Source organism: Anabrus simplex, chromosome 9 (assembly GCF_040414725.1).
Source record: "Anabrus simplex isolate iqAnaSimp1 chromosome 9, ASM4041472v1, whole genome shotgun sequence".
NCBI classification, from domain to species: Eukaryota; Metazoa; Arthropoda; class Insecta; order Orthoptera; family Tettigoniidae; genus Anabrus; species Anabrus simplex.
In genome coordinates, this window is record NC_090273.1 from 143853314 (window position 1) to 143878072 (window position 24759).

The 24759-nt window shown below is 38.5% G+C and overlaps 1 protein-coding gene across 4 annotated transcripts in view; it reads left to right on the top strand.

Moving 5' to 3' along the window:
- LOC136881099 (probable methyltransferase TARBP1) overlaps positions 1 to 24759 on the top strand; it is an 84262-nt gene that overhangs the window by 15648 nt on the left and 43855 nt on the right. For all 4 annotated transcript variants that reach the window (XM_068229223.1, XM_067153726.2, XM_067153724.2 and 1 more), the window contains exon 3: positions 14398 to 14469. In XM_068229223.1, the coding sequence (XP_068085324.1) occupies positions 14398 to 14469 (72 nt within the window). The remainder of the gene's footprint in view (positions 1 to 14397; positions 14470 to 24759) is intronic.

Below are 24759 nucleotides of genomic sequence, written 5' to 3' on the forward strand. Positions count from 1 at the left end.
TTTCCCGTTTCCAGCTTCCTGGGTCGGGTTGTGAACCAAGGACCTCCATCGCTGCCTGTCTCTCCACCATTCTTCTCCTTTTTTAAGTACATCTTCTGGTTTTCCTCCCCTCTTCTCTGTGCACTCCCACACTGAATATGTCCACCTCTTTCAAGGTATGCCTCGTGGTCTCTTTCCTCTGAAAAACCCTTTTCTGGCACTCTCCTCCCATTCTTATCATATGTCCGTACCACTTCAGCTTTGTTGTTTCTATCCTGTCTTGAAGTTTCACGATTCCTGTCCTTTTCCTTATCTCCTCATTTCTAATTCTATCCTTTCTGGTCTTGCCCTCAATGCCTCTTTCGAGTTTCATCTCCGTTGCCTGTATTCTACTCTCCTGTCGTTTTGCTGCATAGGTTAATATGGGTTCATAATAGGTTGAATATAATACTTTCTTACATTTCTTCGGGACATCTTGTTTCCACAAAATGCCTCTTACACTCTGGTAGAAGCTGTTAGCTTGTATTCTTTTCCCAATTTCCTCATTTATCTTTCCATCTTCTGTGATCACACTTCCCAAGTACTTGAAACTTTTAACCACTTCCAGAATTTTACCATTCAGTTTTATCTTTCCTCTTCCTTCCTTCCTTCCTTCCTTCCTACTTTTCTTCCCCTTGTTATCACTATTGTTTTACTTTTCTCTGTGCTTACTTTCATCCAAAATTTTTCTATCTCTTGATTCCATACATCTACTTGCTTTTGCACTTCTGTTTCACCCTCACCCTATATCACTATATCATCTGCAAACAACATGGTGTAACCGTACAACAGGGTTACAGACTCCATTCTGTATTTATTATTATTATCATTATTATTATTATTATTATTATTATTATTATTATTAACCCGATTCATTAGATTTTATATATTCTGTTTCTCATCAATTATACTGTAATAATTAGGTATCACGTATATTATTGTATTTCATCATAGGTTAAGTGAATATGTTTGTAATTATTCTGTATTGTAGTAAGTGAGATTTGTTGGTTTCATATTGTCATGCTGTGGCTTGTAACTTTGGCTAGATGAGCTGGCATAGTATTTTGCAATCGAGGCTATGTTTAACTGGGAATGTTGTGTACAAGGAGATTTCCCGGTGACGCATTCGGCATAGTCATTCTCGGACCGCTTGGGTACGCTTAGACGACACATGACTGATGACATCAGTGCGTGGACACGTGATTGCGACCAAGTGTCAGTATTCGCCAGCTACTGTATGTGGAAGTGGAAGGGATGAACAGTGAGTGGGGAGATGAGTCGTCATCGCGAGGTGATATAAAGTCAAGGCGACGGTGGGGAGAGGTATTCTGTTCTTACTCAGTTCATAAGCAGTTGATATCGTGCAGATCATATGTAACAGTCAGATGGATCAAATGGAAGAAGTGGTCTTAGTGTGATGGTCAGAGCTAAGAGTTGTGTTTGAAGAGGTAATCATCGAGGAAGTCTACAAGTGGTGCTTGTATCCGAGCAGAGACGGGTACTATGCTGATAAAGAAACATCATCTTCTTGTGAGGATGGACTTCACAAGATGTTTCAATAATATTTTCCAATTATTTAAAATATATTGAGTGGACGTAATTACATTGGAGCTCCCTACACGCGTACATGGTATGTAGGCCAACTCCTTGTTATATAAGAAGATTACAACAGACGGCTCCCGACTTCAGCTCACAGGTTTTCCCAAGAATTTTCAAGTTCAACAGCGGTGTATGCAGACAACAGGTAATTAAAGCATCAGACATGTTATGCATTCATAACATGAAGAAGAGTGTAATCAGCGGCGATATCACATCTCACTTCAAGTTCATGCCAATAGCTTTTTTTGTTTAGATTAAATTTTCCTTTTCTTTGTACCGCAAATCTCACGATATATTTCTTTTGTTAAATTAAAAGACGTAAATGATTGTTCATTGTGACGTAAATTTAGTCATAAACTCAGTTTTATTTTTAATTATAATAAGTGATTCCAGTTCCATGTACAATCCTCAATTGTGGAAATGCAACAGTAATTTAATATTGTCCTGATCCATATCCCTGTATATTGCCAGATATGTGAGTTTATCACCTCACGCCTTGAGATAATTGATATAAGAGGTATGCTCTACCGAATTTTGTTGTTTTTCTTAAAAAAGCAACTGGCGCTCAAACAAATGTTATTTATATTATGTGGAAGATATGAAGGTATAAGAGTAGTGGTTGGAGTAGCCACAACGTGGCGCCCAACGTGGGGCTCGAAAGGTTCAGAAGAAGTGTTTCTGAATGGCAATATACATGGATCAGTTCTTTTAATGAGTACGCACATGTTAAATTCACCGAGTAATGTTAGGAAGGTCATTTTGTTGAAGTTTGTATTTAAGGGGTAATGTCAGAGGAATTGCAAGGGGAAATAGCTTTGAGATCGCGAAAAATTAGTAGGAAACCGAAGATGGACAAGGATAGCAATATGCAGTCAGGTGATGAGGCTGAGGTTATTGTGTCCAAGGAAATCCAAGGTGGTAACATAAATAGGAAGTTGGTGACTAAGGTGGGACCTGCTGAAAGTCAGAAAATATTAGAAACTGAGGAAAACGCTGTCACGCAAGATCAAAGTAAAGGGGTGATTGACCTGGGTTTATTTAATTTGCTGATGTCCAAAATGACTGAGCAGAATAATGCTATGAGTGAGAAAATTGAAACGGTTATTAGTGAGAAAATTGAATTTCAGAATAATTTTATGAGTGGGAAAATTGAAGCTCAGGGTAATGTCATAAATAGTATTAATAAGAAGATTGATGATGTTAGTAATAAGATAGATCATAAGGTGTTAGAAATAAGTAAGCAAATTAATAATTTAGAAAGTAAGGTAAATAGGGAGTGTAGTGACATCAGAGCTGAGATGGAATTGGGTCGGAGCAATCTCCATATGGAAATAGAGCAAATTAGTGAGACATACATCAAACAGATTGATGAATTAGGCGCCAAGATCGAGTCTAATAAAGGAGAAATCAATGAGTTAGTAGAAGAAAGGTTTGAAAAGATAACCAATACAGTGGGGCAAGAAACTAGGAAATGTATTAGTAGGGTAGAACAGGTGGAAAGAAAACTTGGAGAAGTAGGTGATCTAGAGAGTGAACAAAAATCATTATCACAGAAGGTGAGAGAATCGGAAGAAAAATTACAGGAGAAGTTAAGAAAAATTGAAGAAAAGGCTGAGGAAACATTGGAAGAAAAATTTCTGAGTTGCCAGAGAGTACTCCAGAAAGAAGTGCGTGATAGTAGAAATGTACGTGAAATAATTGTAAATGATGGTTTAATCACTAGAGATCATGACTTACCTAAGTTTTCTGGGAAAGAATTTAACCCGATGGAATTTATGAGAGTAGTAGAGAAGAAATTTGCTGTTCAATTAAGAGACAATAGTATTAGCTGGGAAACTGTATTGGAGATCTTATCTAATGCTTTCGTAGGAGAGACTAAGTCTTGGTTTCAAGTATATAAAAGCTCGATGTCTAGTCTAACTGAATTTAAGGAGAAATTCATGGCTAAATTTTGGAGTGAAGGTGTTCAGAGTAGAGAGAGAGAGAGAGAGTAATGTTTGGCAGGTATAATTCTAACGAGGGTGTTAGAATGACTGAATACTTTTTGGCTCATGTTTTGGTGTGGAGAAATTTAGAATGTATTGGACCTGAGGCTGATATAGTTAGACTTATGGCTAAGCACTATCCCGATAGAATAAGAGAAGCTGTTTGTATGCAAAGAGTGGAGACTATTAAGGAAATGGAGATTTTGTTGGAAAGTTTTGATGCTTTAGGTAGTAGCTTGAATAATAATAGGACACTAAATAGGAATGTAGAAGGAAGGGGTAACCAATCTAATAATCAGGACAGGCCTATGAATAATCGTAACTACCGAAGAGAATATCAGGAGAGACCTAATAATAATTTCCACAGGGAGAGAAATTATCAAAATAGTTCGGAAAATTTCAGGACTGGGAGGCGTGATTATGGTAGTCAACCAGAAGCTGCGAGACGGGAGAATACAGGCCATAATAATAATAATAATGAAGCTAGAGGAAATAGGCAACAGGGGAGGCCGACTGAGGTGTGTAACCAACAAGTCGTAACCGAACCAAGTACTTTAAATGAGCAACGGACTGTATAAACAGGTCACTGAGACAGTCCGTAAATGGTGAGTTCACGTATAAGGTAGATAAGTATGTTAATGTCGACCAGCCTATAGTTGTAAGTGAACATGATTGTGACCTAAGTAGCAATAATTCAAATGTTTTAAGTGACGACTTAATCGTAGACAATAAATTTTATAAGTGTAATTTAAATTTAGATATAAGGCAAGATTTGTTAAGTGATCTTATATTATGTAATGAGGAAAATTTAAGTAGTGTTACTGTTACACCGACGATTGAACTGCTGATATGGGGCAGAAAAGTTAAGATTTTGTTGGACTCTGGTAGTGAGAAGTCATGTGTAAATTCCAAGCTGTATGAGGAAGTTATGAGAGAGAAGTATGAGGTAGCGGAAATTCCAGTGAGGAATACGTTCATCGTAACAGCTGTTGGAAACAAGTCTCAAAGAGTGAATAAACAAATAGCTGTCCCCATTAACATAAGTGGAGAATGTATTTTCCAACCATGCTTAGTTGTGCCTAATTTAGTTTATGCCGTTATTTTAGGTACCGACTGGTTAACGTGTCACAAGGCTAAATTAAATTTTGATCTGTGTAATGTCAATCTTATTTGGGGAAAGAGTAGCAGGGAAGTCAGTTTACCATATGATGTTTTGTCAGAAATTAGTGCGAATAAAGTGTGTTCTAGTACGGAAGGATCTTGTGAAATTCCTAATATGAGGAAAAATATTGATGTCTGCCATGTGTCTATACAGAGAGATTCTAGAGATGAATTGTATGAGACAGTGGAGAAATGTAATTTAGCGGAAAGTCAGAAGGACGAATTGTGTGAATTATTGATATCACATAGTGATGTTTTTAGCGATCGGCCTGGTAGAACACATCTTTACGAACACAAATTTAATGTTATTGATAACTCAACTTTTGTAGGACCGAAATATCCCATTCCGTTAAAATACGCTAGCGCTGTTGAAGAGCAGATTGACATTATGCTAGATTATAATATAATTGAACCATCATGTAGTCCTAATTTGAATCCACTTGTTATTATACCTAAGAAGGATAACACGGTAAGATGGTGCATGATAATTTTTGTAAGACTATATTGGATGAATTTGAGCTTGGTGACAAGGTTTTACTCAGAGTGCCACTCCCGTCATCAGCAGAAGCTGGTCAATTTTCTAAGTTTTTCTTGTTATATCAGGGATACTTCACCGTAGTGAAACGGATTGGGAAATGTGCTTATTCATTAGAAGACAAGGAAGGAAATATCGTAGGCACATATAATATAAGAAATCTTAAGAAATATATCATGTGAGTTTGTTGATTAATTTTCATTATTATGTTAATTCACCATATTTTATGAAGCTGGCATTGCGAACAGGACTTCAGTGAAATTAGCGTGTGTTGTGATAATAAGTGAGGCACGGCAGTGCAATAAACTCCAGTGCTTGGAGACAGTGTATATAAGGATATGTCTTCGAGAATTACTTTTGAACACTCAATGAACGTTTGAAACGACAGAAGTGAGAAAGAAATGTAATATGTATGTAAATAATGCTGTATAATCAAAGTGAAATTGATAATTGATCAATGTTTTATATGTGTAACAACGAACATCCAGATGGATGAAAATATGTACCCAATTTGTAAAGGTCATTTTTATACATGTATCTATGGTGTACTCGATTTCAGGTGATTATGTATATATTTCATGAATCAATCGATTCATTTAATCGATTATTTCATGAGGGAGGCGTTCTGTAACCGTACAACAGGGTTACAGACTCCATTCTGTATTTATTATTATTATTATTATCATTATTATTATTATTATTATTATTATTATTATTATTATTATTATTATTATTATTATTATTATTATTATTATTAACCCGATTCATTAGATTTTATATATTCTGTTTCTCATCAATTATACTGTAATAATTAGGTATCACGTATATTGTTGTATTTCATCATAGGTTAAGTGAATATGTTTGTAATTATTCTGTATTGTAGTAAGTGAGATTTGTTGGTTTCATATTGTCATGCTGTGGCTTGTAACTTTGGCTAGATGAGCTGGCATAGTATTTTGCAATCGAGGCTATGTTTAACTGGGAATGTTGTGTACAAGGAGATTTCCCGGTGACGCATTCGGCATAGTCATTCTCGGACCGCTTGGGTACGCTTAGACGACACATGACTGATGACATCAGTGCGTGGACACGTGATTGCGACCAAGTGTCAGTATTCGCCAGCTACTGTATGTGGAAGTGGAAGGGATGAACAGTGAGTGGGGAGATGAGTCGTCATCGCGAGGTGATATAAAGTCAAGGCGACGGTGGGGAGAGGTATTCTGTTCTTACTCAGTTCATAAGCAGTTGATATCGTGCAGATCATATGTAACAGTCAGATGGATCAAATGGAAGAAGTGGTCTTAGTGTGATGGTCAGAGCTAAGAGTTGTGTTTGAAGAGGTAATCATCGAGGAAGTCTACAAGTGGTGCTTGTATCCGAGCAGAGACGGGTACTATGCTGATAAAGAAACATCATCTTCTTGTGAGGATGGACTTCACAAGATGTTTCAATAATATTTTCCAATTATTTAAAATATATTGAGTGGACGTAATTACATTGGAGCTCCCTACACGCGTACATGGTATGTAGGCCAACTCCTTGTTATATAAGAAGATTACAACAGACGGCTCCCGACTTCAGCTCACAGGTTTTCCCAAGAATTTTCAAGTTCAACAGCGGTGTATGCAGACAACAGGTAATTAAAGCATCAGACATGTTATGCATTCATAACATGAAGAAGAGTGTAATCAGCGGCGATATCACATCTCACTTCAAGTTCATGCCAATAGCTTTTTTTGTTTAGATTAAATTTTCCTTTTCTTTGTACCGCAAATCTCACGATATATTTCTTTTGTTAAATTAAAAGACGTAAATGATTGTTCATTGTGACGTAAATTTAGTCATAAACTCAGTTTTATTTTTAATTATAATAAGTGATTCCAGTTCCATGTACAATCCTCAATTGTGGAAATGCAACAGTAATTTAATATTGTCCTGATCCATATCCCTGTATATTGCCAGATATGTGAGTTTATCACCTCACGCCTTGAGATAATTGATATAAGAGGTATGCTCTACCGAATTTTGTTGTTTTTCTTAAAAAAGCAACTGGCGCTCAAACAAATGTTATTTATATTATGTGGAAGATATGAAGGTATAAGAGTAGTGGTTGGAGTAGCCACAATGGCTTTTGTTGCCTGTCTTCCCAATCTCTGTTTAATGTTCTTATGAATTTAATCTATGACTATGATGAATAGTATGGGGGATAGTACCCTTCCCTGTCGGAGACCAGTTTCAACTTTTTTTTCTTATTTGTTTGGGGGCGTCGACCTAGAAAGATCTTTTGCCCTTACTTGCACCATATGTGAGGAACCTGTGTGTATTTTGTAAATGGCGGAAGTGTTAAGTGTTGAATGTGAGGAAAGGAATGTTAAGGATGACACAAACACCCAGTCAATCATTTACAATTAAAAACCCCTGACCCAGCCGGGAATCGAACCCGGGGCCGCTGGGTGACAGGCAGACGCATTGCCCCCTACACCGTGGGGCCGGACAGTTTCAACTTTAAAACATTTTGTTTTACCTGTACTATTCTTCACACTACAAACACAATTTTTGACATAGCTTTTATCATTTACACTTCCACTCTGTTAACTTGTTTTTTCCTTAATGTGCCCCATACCAGATGTCTGGGCACACTGTCATAAGCTTTCTGAATGTCAATAAATGTCATCACTATGTCTTTTCCAAATTCCCATCTTTTCTCCATCAGATATCTTAATGTAAAGATCAGGTCAAACGTTGAACTGTCTTTTCTAAAACCGTACTGTTCTTCTTCCATTTCTCCTTCTAGCTTTCTCCTCAGCCTTCCTTCCAATTCTCTCTCAAATATCTTGGCTACATGGGGAATAAGGGTGATCCCTCTGTAGTTTTTACATTCCTTTTTATCGCCTGAGATATCGTTCAATAATATTCTGTGATAATAAACCGAACACCCTATTTCGATTGATGCAAGCTTAACAGTAATTTTGACATTCCTATAATAAATCTTTAAAGATTAGAAGAGACCGAGACTGCTGTTACTCAATTACTAACACCAGCAAAACAAACCTTAACTTTTACAGAAATGTTGTAATAACATTATTATTATTATTATTATTATTATTATTATTATTATTCCCTATGCCACACTCCATCACAGGGGGGGGGGGGGCTAACGCCAACAAATATACATTGGAAGGAAGTGAAACAGGTATCTTTATTCGTAAATTTAATTGCATTAATAAGTAGGGCAACAAGTGTACATGAGCGCAAGTACGCCACTTCCCGGTGTAATGAAACTCCTGTTCCTTCCATATTCTTTCTTCGTGAATAAGAAAAACCACACCCAAACACTACATGGGTATTCATCATTCTGCCACACATTAGTTTTCTGAAAAATGAATGTTTACTGTACATAAAAACAACATAAAACAAAACTGCACGTAACGTAGTAACATGCATGTTTTCAGTGAATCTGTAGTTATGTAAGATGGTGGCGGCAGTAAGTTTCCAGCTTCACTAGCACCAGTGCTACCAGATACGGCACTGCCTGCTATTTACTATATGTCTGTGTTTCAGACCACAGAGGTGCTGTCAGGATCAGGTTTTCGGTATGTGCCAAGTAATTGAAAAATGCTATGAGAGGAATAGACATTTATGTTTATGTTTCATAGATCTAGAGAAGGCATGTGACAGAGTATGAAAGGAGAAGATGTTCACCATACTGGGGGACTATGGGATTAAGGGCATATTATTAAAATCAATCAAAGGCATTTATGTTGACAATTGGGCTGCAATGAGAATTGACAGCAGAATGAGTTCTTGGTTCAAGGTACTTACAGGGGTTAGACAAGGCTGAAACCTCACCTTTATTGTTCATAGTTTATATGGATCATCTGATGAGAGGTATAAAGTGGCAGCGAGGGATTCAGTTTGGTAATAATAATAATAATAATAATAATAATAATAATAATAATAATAATAATAATAATAATCGCATGGCCTCAGCTACCGTGTGCAGACATTTCAATTTGACGCCATCTGGCTGTCTGCTTGTCAATTTCGACGTTCCGTTTTACTCTAGAACCACTAGATGGCAGGCCGAATAAAGCGAAACTCTCTTGGGCATCTATGGCTGAGATTTAATGAATTTTGTTGGGTAAACAGAGATCTTTTACATATCAACATCATATGACATGGAGTGTCGAATGGACTTTTATCCGCCCTTCAAAAATTCGACTACCTCTGCCGGGTTTGAACCCGCTATCTTGGGATCCGGAGGCCGACACTCTACCACTGATCCACAGAGGTAGCTATTCAGTTTGGTGAAAGTGTAGTAAGCAGTCTGGCCTCTGCTGATGACTTGGTCTTAATAGCAGATTGTGCCGAAAGCCTGCAGTCTTAATATCTTGGAACTTGAAAATAGGTGCAGTGAGTATGGTATGAAGATTAGCCTTTTTAAGACTAAATTGATGTCTTGAGGTAAGAAATCCAAGAGAATTGAATATCAGATCAGGAATACAAAGCTAGAACAGGTAGATAATTTCAAGTATTTAGGTTGTGTGTTCTCCCAGGATGGTAATATAGTAAGTGAGATTGAATCAAGGTGTAGTAAAGCTAATGCACTGAGCTCACAGTTGCGATCAACAGTATTCTGTAAGAAGGAAGTCAGCTCCCAGACTAAACTATCTTTACATTGGTTTGTTTTCAGACCAACTTTGCTTTATGGGAGTGAAAGCTGGGTGGACTCAGGATATCTTATTCATAAGTTAGAAGTAATAGACATGAAAGTAGCAAGAATAATTGCTGGTACACACAGGTGGGAACAATGACAGAAGGGTATTCAATATTAGGATATAAAGGCTAAGTTAGGAATGAACTTGATAGATGAAGCTGTCCGCATAAACCAGTTTTGGAAAAGGGGTCATGTGAGGCGAATGGAGGAGGATAGGTTACGTAGGAGAATAATGGACTCTGTTATGGAGGGTAAGAGAAGTAGAGAGAGACAAAGACGATGGCAGTTAGTCAGTTTCCAATGATTTATAGATAAGATGAATAGAAATGAGGCAACAGAACTAGTTAAAAATAGAGGATTGTGGTGGCGATTAGTAAATTCACATAGGTTTGCAGATTGAACGCTGAAAGGCATAACAGTCTAAAATGAAGATGGATGTATGTGTGTGTGTGTGTATGTATGTTTGTGTGTTGTTATTATTATTATTATTATTATTAGTATTATTATTATTGATTTAACTTTTAAATTAAGTTACAATTAGGACTAAACTTTAAAACATAAATTGGACAAATGTCATACTACGTAGGTGCTTTGAAAAGTTCTCGGAATGTACTAGAATTAAGTATCTTACCTCGGTGAAACTGCTTTTATTTTTCAACATAGTCTCCCTGTAGACTAATGCATTTGGTCCAGCGATGTTCCAATGCCTTGATTCCATCTTGAAAATGAGATTCCTCCAAGGCTGCAAAATACCTCTCCAATTCGGCTGTCAGTTCTTCCCTTGTATAAAATCTCCATCCACCGAGGAAAATTTTCAGCTTGGGGAATAGATGAAAGCCTGATGGTGCCAAATCAGGTGAATAAGGTGGATGTGGCAACAATTCGTACCCCAGTTCATGAAGTTTTGCCATGGCAATAACACTTGTGGGCGGCGGAGCATTGTCCTGATGAAAGATGACCTTTTTCCTTGCCAAACCAGGCCTTGTTTCGCGTATCTTTTTCTGTAGTTGGTCTAGGAGGTTTGCATAGTATTGCCTCGTAATTGTTTGGCCAGTAGGAAGATAATATATCACCAGAAAACTGAGGCCATGACCTTTCCGGCTGAACGCACTGCCTTTGCTTTCTTTGGTGGTGGTGAATCAGCACGTTTCCACTGCTTTGACTGCTGTTTTGTCTCTGGGGTATAGTAGTGGACCCAGGTTTCATCTCTAGTCACAAACTGGCGCAAAAAATCTTGTTGGTTGCACTGAAAACGGGCCAGACTTTGTTCGGACATTTCCAATTTGGTGCGTTTATTGTCCAATGTCAAGAGCCGCGGCACCCATCTTGCAGATAATTTTTTCATACCCAATTCTTCGGTTAAAATATAATATATCCATTCAGAAGACATCCCTACAGCTTCAGCAATCTTGCGACCATTTTATGCACTTTTGCGATAAATTCTGGGGTCGTAACACTTTTTGGCCGTCCACTACGCGGATCATCATCCAAGCTCTCCTGACCAAATTTAAACTCGCTGGTCCACTTGGCAACAGTTGAAAATAAAGGAGCAGAGTCCCCCAGTGTGTTCTGAAAGTCGGCATGAATTTCCTTTGCTTTCATTTTAATCAGTGCTCGAATCTCAGTTTTTTTCCATTGTCACAAATCACTACGCGGGAACAACAACGAGTCGTCACTACCACACTCCTGCAGCTAGAGCACTGTCGCGCCACGTGTTCACTCACAAAGGATGTGTGATTATTGCGCAGGAGCCTCGTTGCTCTAGCACTGACATCTAGTGGTGATTCCGAGAACTTTTCAAACCGTCCTCGTATCAGAACTCAAGTGAAATTCTTAAGAGCGGTTAGACCGAATGAAGAGTTGTTTAAATTAAATTGTCCATTGCTCTTAAGTTCCCCAGCTCTAACTTGTTACTGACGATAAAGGGTTTGTGAGTTGTGAACTGTCAGCCACTTAATAATAATATAAGGGGCAGTCAAATCTAAACTGATCACCAGAACTGTTAAGGCGTTTATCCCACTGGACGATGAGGAAAGCTGGCGCACAGAACCACATCATTAGTTTGGTGATATCTGAAGCCATCTTTTGTTTTGACTCAGTTAATTTATAATTGTTTTGTTCTTCAGTCTGCCGAAACTAATTTTGAATATATTTTGTAAACTACATGAAAAATAATACATATGGTAACAGAGTAATACCTGAAAAAATAAAATGAACAGCTTAATTAAAATGAAATGACATGCTTTGTTCTTGGAAGAGCATCACACTCAGGGATTAAGAAATGTACAAACTTTTATGTTTATTTCTGTTTAAATCCTTGAAATCTTGAAATTTTGACCTTATCTTAATGAAGTTCTCTCTGCTCGAGCACAAAATGCGAGTTGTTGAAATACTGTTCCTTTGTCGTTGGTGCGAGTCCAGCTGGACAGTCAGTCCGTTGACCTTCCGCCATTCCACGCCCTCGCCCTGGCTTGGTCAGTGATACGCTGTGTTTTTATCTTTTTTAGGTGTTTTCTTTTTGGTGCTCCCCCTTATTATTGTTGTTGTTGTTGTTGTTGAAGAGCTTCCCACGCAAATCTCTGAAGTGTATCCCTCACAGACTTGGCGGTGTGGGGTTGGGCGTTGTCATCAAGACCAAGCAAGTTGGCGATGCGATTAAGGGCGTGCAGCTGAGATCTTTCATTTGGGAGATAGTGGGTTCAAACTCCACTATCGGCAGCCCTGAAGATGTTTTCTGTTGGTTTCCCATTTTCACACCAGGCGAATGCTGGGACTGTACCTTGATTAAATTCATGGCCGCTTCCTTCCCATTCCTAGCCCTTTTCTTTCCCATTTTTGCCATTAGACTTGTCTGTTTCAATGCGACAGAAATAAAAATGTCTCAATAGTCCTGAGCTATGAAATGTTCTACAGGTAACATGTTTTCATTCAACTACCCCTTGTACTAATCATATGGCCCCACTTACTGAGGTACAGACTTGAAGTGCTACCATCTAGTTGGTCTACCTACCAGTTTGAACATTTTGATTGTGCTGTTATCTAGAAACAAAAGGGGAATTCTACTGGACAGTTCCTATGGCCGAGTTAATTTAATTTTTTGTTTGTTTCGACACTGAATATGCCACCAATAACAATGACGAGGAGTACAAAGATTTTTGTCAGCATGAGAGAGGACAAAATGCACCGAGTATGGATGGCCTTTTGTTAGTAGTTGGTCACCAAGCTCAATAGAGACTCTGCTGTACCCTCCCCTTAATGGTGGTTAAATTCTTTATCATTGTAGGACGTACTCTCCATTGTTATTAACAATCCACTCTTATATAACTCGGTCACAAAACCTTTTGTTGTCTGGTTACTGTTTCCTTTATTCTGCGTAATGTTAGTAGTGATAGTCAGTGATTTCTATGTCTTTTTGTGCTCTCACACATTGCGGACATGAATCATGCAGTCACTGAGAATTAGACATACATTTCTGAAAGACATCCGAAGTATCTTTTGAGTCATCTTGTAAAACCTTCAATTATTATGTTTAATATATTTTAATTATCTTTTATTAAATGCTAAATTTGACTCTATGTGTGGTGTATGTATGTTCAGTCTTCAGCCCTAAGGCTGGTTGGATCCTCAACAGCTCCGCCATCAGCTGTCATAGATGGCCTAGGCATCACTGAAGAGGCGTACTAGGGAAATGCGGGGTGAGGTAGTTTCCCGTTGCTTTACTCACCGAGCCAGAAGGTGCTATTACATATCAGTCTGCCAAGCCCACTGAAATGCATGCACCAACCGACCCTATGAGCAACATTTTCACACCATTCATAGCAGGGACTGGCTGCAGAAGGAATGGCATTACTAGCATCACTCATACCTCAGTCACTTTCATACTGTCAAAGCCAAGTATACGACAGAGGTAGATCAATGAAAGTAACAAAATTACTCTAGCCCATACCAGAAGACATAGTGCACTGTAAACACTAGGTCCTGCCAGCAAAGGCAAGTATGTGTGGTAACAAACATTTAAGTCAATTGAAACATTTTGACATTATTAGCACATCTGGGGTCTCGTCCAAGGATGAATAGAATCAATCCTAACTGGCTCCGTGGTGTGCTTTTAGGTGTTTGCCTCTCTTGCTTTGGTAGCAGAACTGAACTATGGTAGGCATTTGTTGACATTTTACAGAATCCCCTTTTGCAACAAATTTCTGACTTTCTGGCAAATTTTAAAAATAAATTGTTGTTTAGTTAATGTATAACACATATTATGTTATTACATACAGATTTGGCTCTTGCAAGTCTGTTGGACTTAAAATATCATGTTAGAATCTCGGAGTATGAGTACCTAACTTCTTCTGTCTCAGGAATAACAACTTTCTTTTCCTTTTCAGAGTTGATAATGAAACCTGCCTGTATATCGGTTCACTGGGGAAGAAGTGTTCTGTCAATGAGTTGGTTACAAAGTAAGTCAAGTGTTTAAATTCAAATTATTTTTTCTAATACAATTTTCGATGTCCTAAGTTAGTGAATTAACGAGTTTGCTTCTGAAGAACTTGAGGAGTATACAAAACTGTATACCACTTGTAAGGTCTATCCCCTCCTTTGGTGTTAAGATTTGATGTATGCATGCCATTCTGTACATAACCTTACTCTTGTAAAACCTTCAATTATTATGTTTAATATATTTTAATTATCTTTTATTAAATGCTATATTTGACTCTATTCTGTAAATATGTGTTGTGCATTTGTATACCTTCAAATGCGTATTGTGAATATGTGTAACCTCAAAATCTGTATAGTCGAAAACAGTAGAAAACTCCATAATATTCGTATATTGGGTATAATCCACTACCATTCTGATTACTTTAATGATTTATTATCCAGATACATGTAGAAACATTAGGAATTTTGTAGACTTCTCCATGTGTGTTTTTAAACTGTAATCCAACATTCAAGTTTGATCTACTCCAATCGAGAGGCTGGTTGATTGATTGTTCCTTGTATGTTCGGATGCGTTCTATCTAGAGTGTTGCACAAACAATTCCAGAAGTCTATATTTGTGGTCTGTTTGTCGAACAGTATATATATCAAGCTGACAGGCCAAGAGGCGAGAGTGAGAGCTTTACAGTGAGCTGAGTATTTGGTTGATATCTGAACTTGTCAGAATTGACTTGAGTGAGAGGGTAGTCAGTCTTACCTTGTGATGATAAAGTGAATAATCAGTGTGTGGACTTATTGATATCTGTACTTGACATATTGCTTCAGTGCGTTTCCCTTAATAGTGTGGTGTTGTGTTTAATTGTGTATACCATAACTGTGTGTTGTTAAGGAATAGACTTAGCAGCAATAAAGTGGTTTTATGCAAGGAAGTTAACATATCTTGTGTGATATTTATTTACACCAAAATAAAATAATGTTTAGAATGATAGAGTGTCTCAATAAGACCCGCATTACAAATTATAAACAGCAACCTCCATAAGCACAAGAAGATGTTACAGCCAGAAATTTCGGAATTCATCTATCTCCTTGAACGTGTCCTGTCATATAATTATTTAAAATTTTACAATAAAATTTACCAGCAGCAAGATGGTTTGTCAGGTACATGGCAGATATTTTCATCATGACCTAGAGAACAAATTATTATTTACTTCAGGACACCCACTAATAAATACACACATATCCCACGTCGTTCCATCTATACGATGGGTGGGCGAATGAAGCCCCTCCACCAACTTCTGTCTTTGTAATTTTCTCCTTCTTCAATGTTGTCCCAGTCCCCTCCGCATTGCTGAATGTCGTTTTTCACCATGTCTGTATATTGTATTCTTGGCCACCCTCTTGGTCTTGAATATTTTAACTGCAGATCATACATTTTTCTAATAAATAAAGTATAGTATCATGGATATGTTGATGACACCATTATCCTCTTCAATGGGAGTAGGCTATACATGAACTAGATAAACTATGCCTGCTATTCAGTAACTTATACTGCAACATTAACTTCACAGTAGACTATGAAATTAAGAAATCAATTCATTTCCTGGATCTCACCATTAGTCACAGATGAGACACACAAATTCAACATTTACAGAAAAGCAACAGCAACCACTACTACCATACATAACTCCTCATGCCACCCAACCTCACAAAAACTGGCAACATTTTGAGTTATGCTTCATACAGTATTAAAACTAACCTTACCTGAAGAATATAGAACTAAAGAAATTCAATAACATCATTCCTTTAAATAGAATATTATATATTTTCCACCATTCAATACTTAAAAAGATAGTTGACATATGATAGAACAAGTTACGGTCTATGTGACCTTCTTCAGCTATGATTGGAAAATGTTTATTTAATAAATTGTTGTGTTGTTATGGAAACATATATAAAGATTCTGAGAGAACTCTTTCTTATCATTAATGAAATTCTTTGAATAAATAAAAGAAATACATTAATAAAATGGTTGATTCCAAAGATATGTTCATTCGTTAGAAAGGGAACATGCCTTTCATATGGCCCTTTTGAAGGTTAATGGAAACTGCAGGACTGCTAAGCAAGTGTGTTGTTGGGGGAAGGGTTAAAGTGTTCTGTTAAGTAATGTGACCACTGATAATTATTTTTTGTGTTCTTCAAAAAGGATATTGGTCCATTCAGGAATTTCACTTAGATTACTGCTAGGATTATATCTTTGATCTAATAAAATGTGAATGTTTTTGTAAATGTTCATTAAAATTATCTTTTTGCTTTTTATGGGCGATTGTTCAATCTTGATTGATAGAAATAAAACTGTGAGTGAAACTTGTCATATGTTTGTTCATGGCTGAAAATCTATTGTATTTTTTAGGCATTTATGTGTTCTTGATGACGTTTAGGAAACTTCCTTCAGATACGAGAATCAGAAGATTTATCATTGTTATTGATGGATGTTGAAAAATAATTTAAAATAATTGGTATTATTAGTTTTGAAAATTATGTTGAAGTTAAATTTTCTGAACATATTAGTTACTTGAAAAATACTGTTAATTTTTATAAGTAAACAGAAGAATGTTCTTTCTTCTTTTGGATTTCTGATTAATTTACTGGATGGTTTATTTGTTACTTTATTAAGTATTCTGTTGAGATTTTTTATTGTAGCCATTGATAAGGGCAATGTTGTAAATGGTATTAATTTCTTTTTTAAAATTTGTCCTTGATAAAGGTAGTTCTGTGTATCAGGATAAAAGATAGCTTTTTTGTGAGTACCTTTCTGTTGTGAGTCCTGTCTTATTGTAGCTGAAGTTGAAGTTGGTTGTCCAAAGGTATCATAAATGAAATGGTTATTATTCATAGTAATCATGAGATCGAGATAATTGAGAAATTTTATTGGTCTCTGATTCTAAAGTGAATTTAATATAGGAATCAGTAGAATTTAAATACTGAAGTAAAGTGTCACCATTAGTGACTTGGTTACCTATAATAGTGAAAATGTCAATGACATACCTTGTCCAAACAATAATACAGTCATCATCTTTATTTCCGGTTTCCAGCTTCCTGGGTTGGTTTGTGAATCAAGGACCTCCATCGCTACCTGTCTCTCCACCACTCTTCTCCATTTTTAAGTACATTGTCTGGTTTTCCTCCCCTCTTCTCTATGCACTCCCACACTGAATCTGTCCACCTCTTTTGGGGTCTTCCTCGTGGTCTCTTTCCTGTTAACTTCTCTCAAAAAGCTTTTTTTGGCACTCTCTCTTCTCCCATTCTCATCATATGTCCATACCACTTTAGCTTTGTTGTTTCTCTTCTGTCTTGATGTTTCAAAATTCCTGTCCTTTTCCTTATCTCTTCATTTCTAATTCTATCCTTTCTGGTCTTGCCCTCGATGCCTCTTAGGAATTTCATTGCCGCTGCCTGTATACTCTCCTGTCCTTTTGTTGTAGTCCACAATCCAGCTGCATAGGTTAGTAGGGGTTCATAATAGGTTGAATATAATACTTTTTTACATTTCTTTGGGACTTTTTGGTTCCAAAAAATACCTCTTACACTCTGGTAGAAGCTGTTTGCTTGTTGTATTCTTTTCCCAATTTCCTCGGTTATCTTTCCATCTTCTGTGATCACACTTCCCAAGTACTTGAAACTTTTAACCACTTCCAGAATTTTACAATTCAGTTTTATCTTTCGTCTTCCTTCCTTCCTTCCTTCCTTCCTTCCTTCCTTCCTTCCTTCCTTCCTTCCTTCCCCTTGTCATCGCTATTGTTTTACTTTTCTCTTTGTTTACTTTCATCCCACATTTTTCTATTTCTATCTCGTGATTCCATACTGGTCGGAGACCAGTTTCAACTTTAAACCATTTTGTTTATCCTATACTAGTCTTCACACTATTAACACAACTTTTGTACATAGCTTTTATCATTTGCACTTCCACTCTGTTAACTTGTTTTTTCCTTAATGTGTCCCATACCAACTCTCTGGGCACCCTGTCATAAGCTTTCTCAATGTTAATAAATGTAATCATTATGTCTTTTCCAAACTCCCATCTTTTCTGCATCATATGTCTTAATGTAAAGATCAGGTCAAATGATCTGTCTTTCCTAATGGGCCGATGACCTTTGATGTTAGGCCCTTTAAAACAGCAAGCAGCATCATCTTTCCTAAAACCATTCTGTTCTTCTTCCATTTCTCCTTTTAGCTTCCTCCAGTCTTCCTTCCAAATATCTTATTTACATGGGCAATAAGGGTGATCCCTTTGTAGTTATTACATTCCTTTTTATGACCTTCTTTATATATCGGGATAATTAAACCCTTTCCCCACTCTTCTGGGATTTCTTTCTTCCTCCAGATTATTCTGAATAATCTATACAGCCACTGTAGCCCTATTGGACCTGCTGCTTTTATCATTTCTGTAGTTACCTCATCCACTCCTGCTGCTTTACTCTCTTCATCTTTTGTATGGCTTCCTCTATTTCTAACATCGATATCTCCTTTTTGTGTTCTTCTTTCCCCATTGTTTCTTCTTGCTCCTTCTCATCTACCAGTTCACTGTATTTAATATTTAGCAATTCAGAGAAGTATTCTTCCCATCTTTTTAGTATGTCATCTCTTTGCGTCAATATGAGCCCTGTTTCAGTTTTTACAAATTTTCTATCTTCCCTATTTCATAAACTATTCTTCACCAAACCATACAAAACCTTTTTACTTCCCTTTATATACTCCTGTAAAGTTTATGTGAAACAAGCAGTCTCCTTTTCCTTTTTCTTCCCTGATAGTCTTCCACAGGTGTTCACTGCACACTTTACAAAACCATTTCTGAAACAGTCCATTCCTTTTCCACACTGTTCACATTATCTTTGGGAATTTCTTTCTTCAGATCCTCTCGAAACTTTTCCCTTATTTCTTTCTCTTTTAACTTCCATCCCTTTATTTTTCTTTCCCTTTTTTTCTGTTAACGTTATTTTACTAAGTCTTAATTTGGCTACCACCACTCTGTGGTCTCCTTCAAAATCTGCTCTTGGCAATGCTGTCACATCTTCCAGTTGTCTACATTTCTCCTTCTTCACCAGAATAAGATCAATCATTGTCTTGGTCTTTCTATCTCCCCAACCATATCTAGTTATTTTTTGTGAGTTCTTTTTTCTAAACCATGTATTGCAAACAATTAATCCATTCCTTCTACAAAAATCTATTACCAAATCTCCTTCTTCATCTTGGTTTCCATAACTATAGGGGCCAATTATTTCTTCTATTCCCTGTCTGTCTGTTCCAACATGCGCATTCATGTCTCCAATTATTACAACCTCTTTGGCTTCAATACAACTTTCCAGTTCTTCTAGAATCTCTTCTAAACATTCATCTGCATTCCCCGATTGGGGTGCATAAACCTGTATAAAATCCTTGATTCCACTCTCAAGTCCAAGTCTAACTTTAATTATCCTGTCGCTGATCTTGTCAGTTTTGTCCACGTATTGTGCTAGGTCTTCTCTCAATGTAACACCAACACATTTGTTGCCACCTTTCCTCCACTCGAATATATCTATACCCTTTCTTCAATTCTTTTTGACCTTTCCCCTTCCATTTTGTCTCACTCATTCCCATCATTGCTATGTCTTTCTTCTCCATATACTCTATCAGTTCTTCTACCTTGCCATTCAAAGTCATGACATTGAAGATACCAATCCTTGTGATGTCTGGTAGCCCACTTCTCACAGTTCCCCCAGAGCACCAGGAACTGCGCGTCACTTCAGGGTGATGCACTAGCATTTTCCAAGACCTCGATTCACTCGCACTCATTTTTTGGCTGTTTGTATGATGGATTCACCAATCCCAAAGGCAATTAATTACTTTCTGCCAGGTTCAAATTAGGCTGCCTCTAACATGGAGTCAGACGCCTTTTGCAGCCGCTCCTCTGGAATACAGACGCTACGGGTTTTTTCCTTCCGCCATCTCCACCGTACTGAAGTCCATCTTCTCCACCGTAGATGCCGTTGAGGTCTTCACCCATAACCCAGCCCCTCCATATATATGACCCCAGGAGAGAGGGTGTCTCAGTATTTTAAAGCCCCCAGGAATTGGGATACCTGTTGGTCCATTGGTGGTATTGGGTATTTCAACCAGCCCTACTAATGTATGGACCCTCTATCTGCCACCTGGGCCCGCGCTCTGTAGGGGTCATGTTCCCCTGGTTACTTATTGGAAGTTAACCCCACCCACAAAGGCTGAGGTTATTTGCAGAGCCAAAAAATATTACCTTTATGTTTATTAATAATTTTGTTTTTTTCTAAATTGATCACTAGTTACTCCCTTGTTACCAAATGTTCACCACATACATTTGCACGTGGAGTGATTATCCTTTATTTGCTTCTCGCGGAGGATGTTTTCATGTTGTGGTGCACAAGGCTGCCAACCTGTTTACTTAGGAACTATGTCCCCAGGTTAGAGCCATGAAGCCTGGACAAGACCTTTGGTCTGGACTGGTTATGGTAGCACGTGGACAAGACGTTTGGTCTGGGTAGGTTACAGTAGGGGCTGGACAAGATGATTGGACTGGACTGGTTAGGGTAGCTCCTGGACAAGACCATTGGTCTGGACTGGTTAGGGTAGGGGCTGGACAAGACCATTGGTCTGTACTGGTTAGGGTAGGGCCTGGACAAGACCATTGGTCTGGATAGGTTAGGGTAGGGGCTCGACAAACTGGTTAGGGTAGTGCCTGGACAAGACCATTGGTCTGGACTGGTTAGGGTAGGGGCTGGACAAGACCATTGGTCTGTACTGGTTAGGGTAGGGCCTGGACAAGACCATTGGTCTGTACTGGTTAGGGTAGGGGCTCGACAAACTGGTTAGGGTAGTGCCTGGATAAGACCATTGGTCTGGACTGGTTAGGGTAGCTCCTGGACAAGACCATTGGTCTGGACTGGTTAGGGTAGGGGCTGGACAAGACCATTGGTCTGTACTGGTTAGGGTAGGGCCTCGACAAGACCATTGGTCTGGACTGGTTAGAGTAGTGCCTGGACAAGACCATTGGTCTGTACTGGTTAGGGTAGGGCCTCGACAAGACCATTGGTCTGGACTGGTTAGAGTAGTGCCTGGACAAGAGCATTGGTCTGGATAGGTTAGGGTAGGGGCTGGACAAGACCATTGGTCTGGATAGGTTAGGGTAGGGGCTGGACAAGACCATTGGTCTGGATAGGTTAGGGTAGGGGCTGGACAAGACCATTGGTCTGTACTGGTTATAGTAGTGCCTGGACAAGAGCATTGGTCTGGATTGGTTAGGGTAGGGGCTGGACAAGACCATTGGTCTGGATAGGTTAGGGTAGGGGCTGGACAAGACCATTGGTCTGTACTGGTTAGGGTAGGGCCTCGACAAGACCATTGGTCTGGACTGGTTAGAGTAGTGCCTGGACAAGACCATTGGTCTGGATAGGTTAGGGTAGGGGATGGACAAGACCATTGGTCTGGACTGGTTAGGATAGTGCCTGGACAAGACCATTGGTCTGGACTGATTAGGGTAGAGGCTGGACAAGACTATTGGTCTGGATAGGTTAGGGTAGTGCCTGGACAAGACCAGTGATTTGGGGACAGGTAAAGGGGGTCTGAGGGTGTAAGCCCTCAGATTAGAGCCTCAAAGTGACCTTAGGCCTATAGTTTCCTTGGGAAACACCATTGGTCTGGACTGGTTAGGGTAGGGCCTGGACAAGAACATTGGTCTGGATAGATTAGGGTAGGGACTGGACAAGACCATTGGTCTGGATGTGTTAGGGTAAGGCCTGGAGAAGACCAGTTATATGGGGGCAACCAAAAGGGTTCTGAGAGCGTAAGCCCCCAGGTTAGAGCCACAAAGTGGCCTTAGGCCTCATAGTTTCTTGTGGAAACTTGTCTGGACTGGTTAGGGTAGGTCCTGGACAAGAACATTGGTCTGGACTGGTTAGGATGCGGCCTAGACAAGACCATTGGTCTGGATTGGTTAGGGTAGTGGCTGGGCAAGACCATTGGTCTGGATATGTTATGGTAGGAGCTGGACAAGTCCATTGGCCTGGACTGGTTAGGGTACGGGTTGGACAAGAACATTGGTCTGGATAGATAGGGTAGGGGCTGGACAAGACCATTGGTCTGGATAGATTAGGGTAGGGGCTGGACAAGACCATTGGTCTGGACTGGCTGGGTAGGGGCTGGACAAGACCATTTGTCTGGATAGATTAGGGTAGGGGCTGGACAAGACCATTGGTCTGGACTGGCTGGGTAGGGCTGGACAAGACCATTTGTCTGGATAGATTAAGGTAGGGGCTGGACAAGATCATTGGTCTGGATAAGTTAGGGTAGGGGCTGGACAAGACCATTGGTCTGGATAGATTAGGGTAGGCTCTGGACAAGAACATTGGTCTGGATTATTGTTAGAGTAGGGGCTATAGGTGATAGCATTGCATTCTATATGGACTACTGATGAAGAGGTGAATTACAACTTTTTTCCTTGGCGTGTGGACATACAGCACATTCTATATAGGCTAGTGGTGGAACTTCATTTCAAGTACCATATGATTCACATATATTTTGTACTTCTTTTCAGAAAACTTGAGTTTAAAAATTGGAATGAGAGATATATGTGAGGAATTATGAAATTCTCAGTCCTTCTCTGCGATTACTAAGTTTTTCTGTGAATTCAATTACTGTACTAGAAGTCTGCTACTAACCAGGGCTGGGGATTTCTGTGTAAATACATATTTGTTTTTTCATTGAAATGGTGTATGGATTTTGGTGCCGGGAGTGTCTGAGGACATGTTCGGCTCGCCAGGCAAATGATGATGAGGACAACACATACATCCAACCCCCGTGCCAGCGAAATTAACCAATGATGGTTGAAATTCCTGACCCTGCCGGGAATTGAACTCAGTACCCCTGTGACCAAAGTCCAGTTCGCTAACCATTTAGACATGAAGCTACATTTAAAATTTTGTCATATCTTTATGAATTGGGTTATTTGGAGTGATTTAAAACATATTTTATTTTCCATGTTCAGCTTCGGTACAGGGTTTTATGTATTTGTAGGGAACTTTCACATATTTACATAATTTAATGTTTTATTTTTAATATCTTCCATAATTTATGGTTTCAGACTTATTCTTCCCAGAAAATAATTTAAAATTTATTTTACTAGTATCGGTAATTCAAAGCTGGTATCAGGTATTTCTATGAAATAATCATCATTATCATCCTTTCCCCTTATCCAGCTCCTGCCATGTCAGGGCATTTGTGGCCCTTCTCCTCCTTCCTCTCTCCTTCCACAATTTATCTTTCATCATTTTGTCCTGGTTTCTTCTTCTTGCACTCCTCTTTATTGAATTGATCCACCTTGTTCTAGTTCTCCTTCTCACTCTCTTTACCTTGAACTTCATCTCCTTCATCTGTTTTGGTATTATTTCCTCCTCCATCCTCTTTACATGTCCAAACCAATTTGGTTTACTCCGATCAATTCTCTAATTTAAGTTTTGCATTCCAACCTCCTTTCTTACATCTTCTTTTCTCATTCTGTCTTTCCTCGTCTTTCCTATCACACTTCTTAGGTATTTCATTTCATTGGCTTGAATTCTACACTCATCCGTACTTGTCAATATGGGTTCATAATACATTTTGTATATTATCTCTTTACTACTCACGGATAGTTAAAACAACAGGTTTGAGTTTATCTGTCATCTTCCTAGCACTTGTAAACCATCCAAAACTTCAGTAGCAACAAGAAATGTGGTACAGGTTAACACTTATTGTCAGTAATTCATTTTAGAGGCTATTACTGCAAACTGTCGACGGCTACAAAGGTACGTCAACAATGCAGTCTTCCTACCGATGCTTTCACTTTGTGTCAAAGCAGAACATGAATTCTGAAATGAAACACCCCAGGGAAAACTTTAATCTTCTCCGTGTATTATTGGCTTTAAGGGTGTTGGTAATTATCTATGTCAGCTCCTATTTACCTGAAGATAAAATGGGAAAGAATGGAAAATATTTCAGGGACATCGATGTCAGTGAATGGTGCTCGTAGCACCTTCTGGCAGTAAAACGTGAATCATATGCACAATAATTCATTCTAAACAAAACATTAATTCTAATTATAACAGAATACAGTACTTCAGGCTTCATTTTATATTTTTTTAAATTGCCGAACTATGCCAGTATAATTGGTCCATTATTGGACATTATAAATTTTCCAGCTAACTCATTCATGTTACCAGTATTTTGCCCCAGCCAATTTGGGCTCATCGGTTGGAAACTAGCATACCTACCTA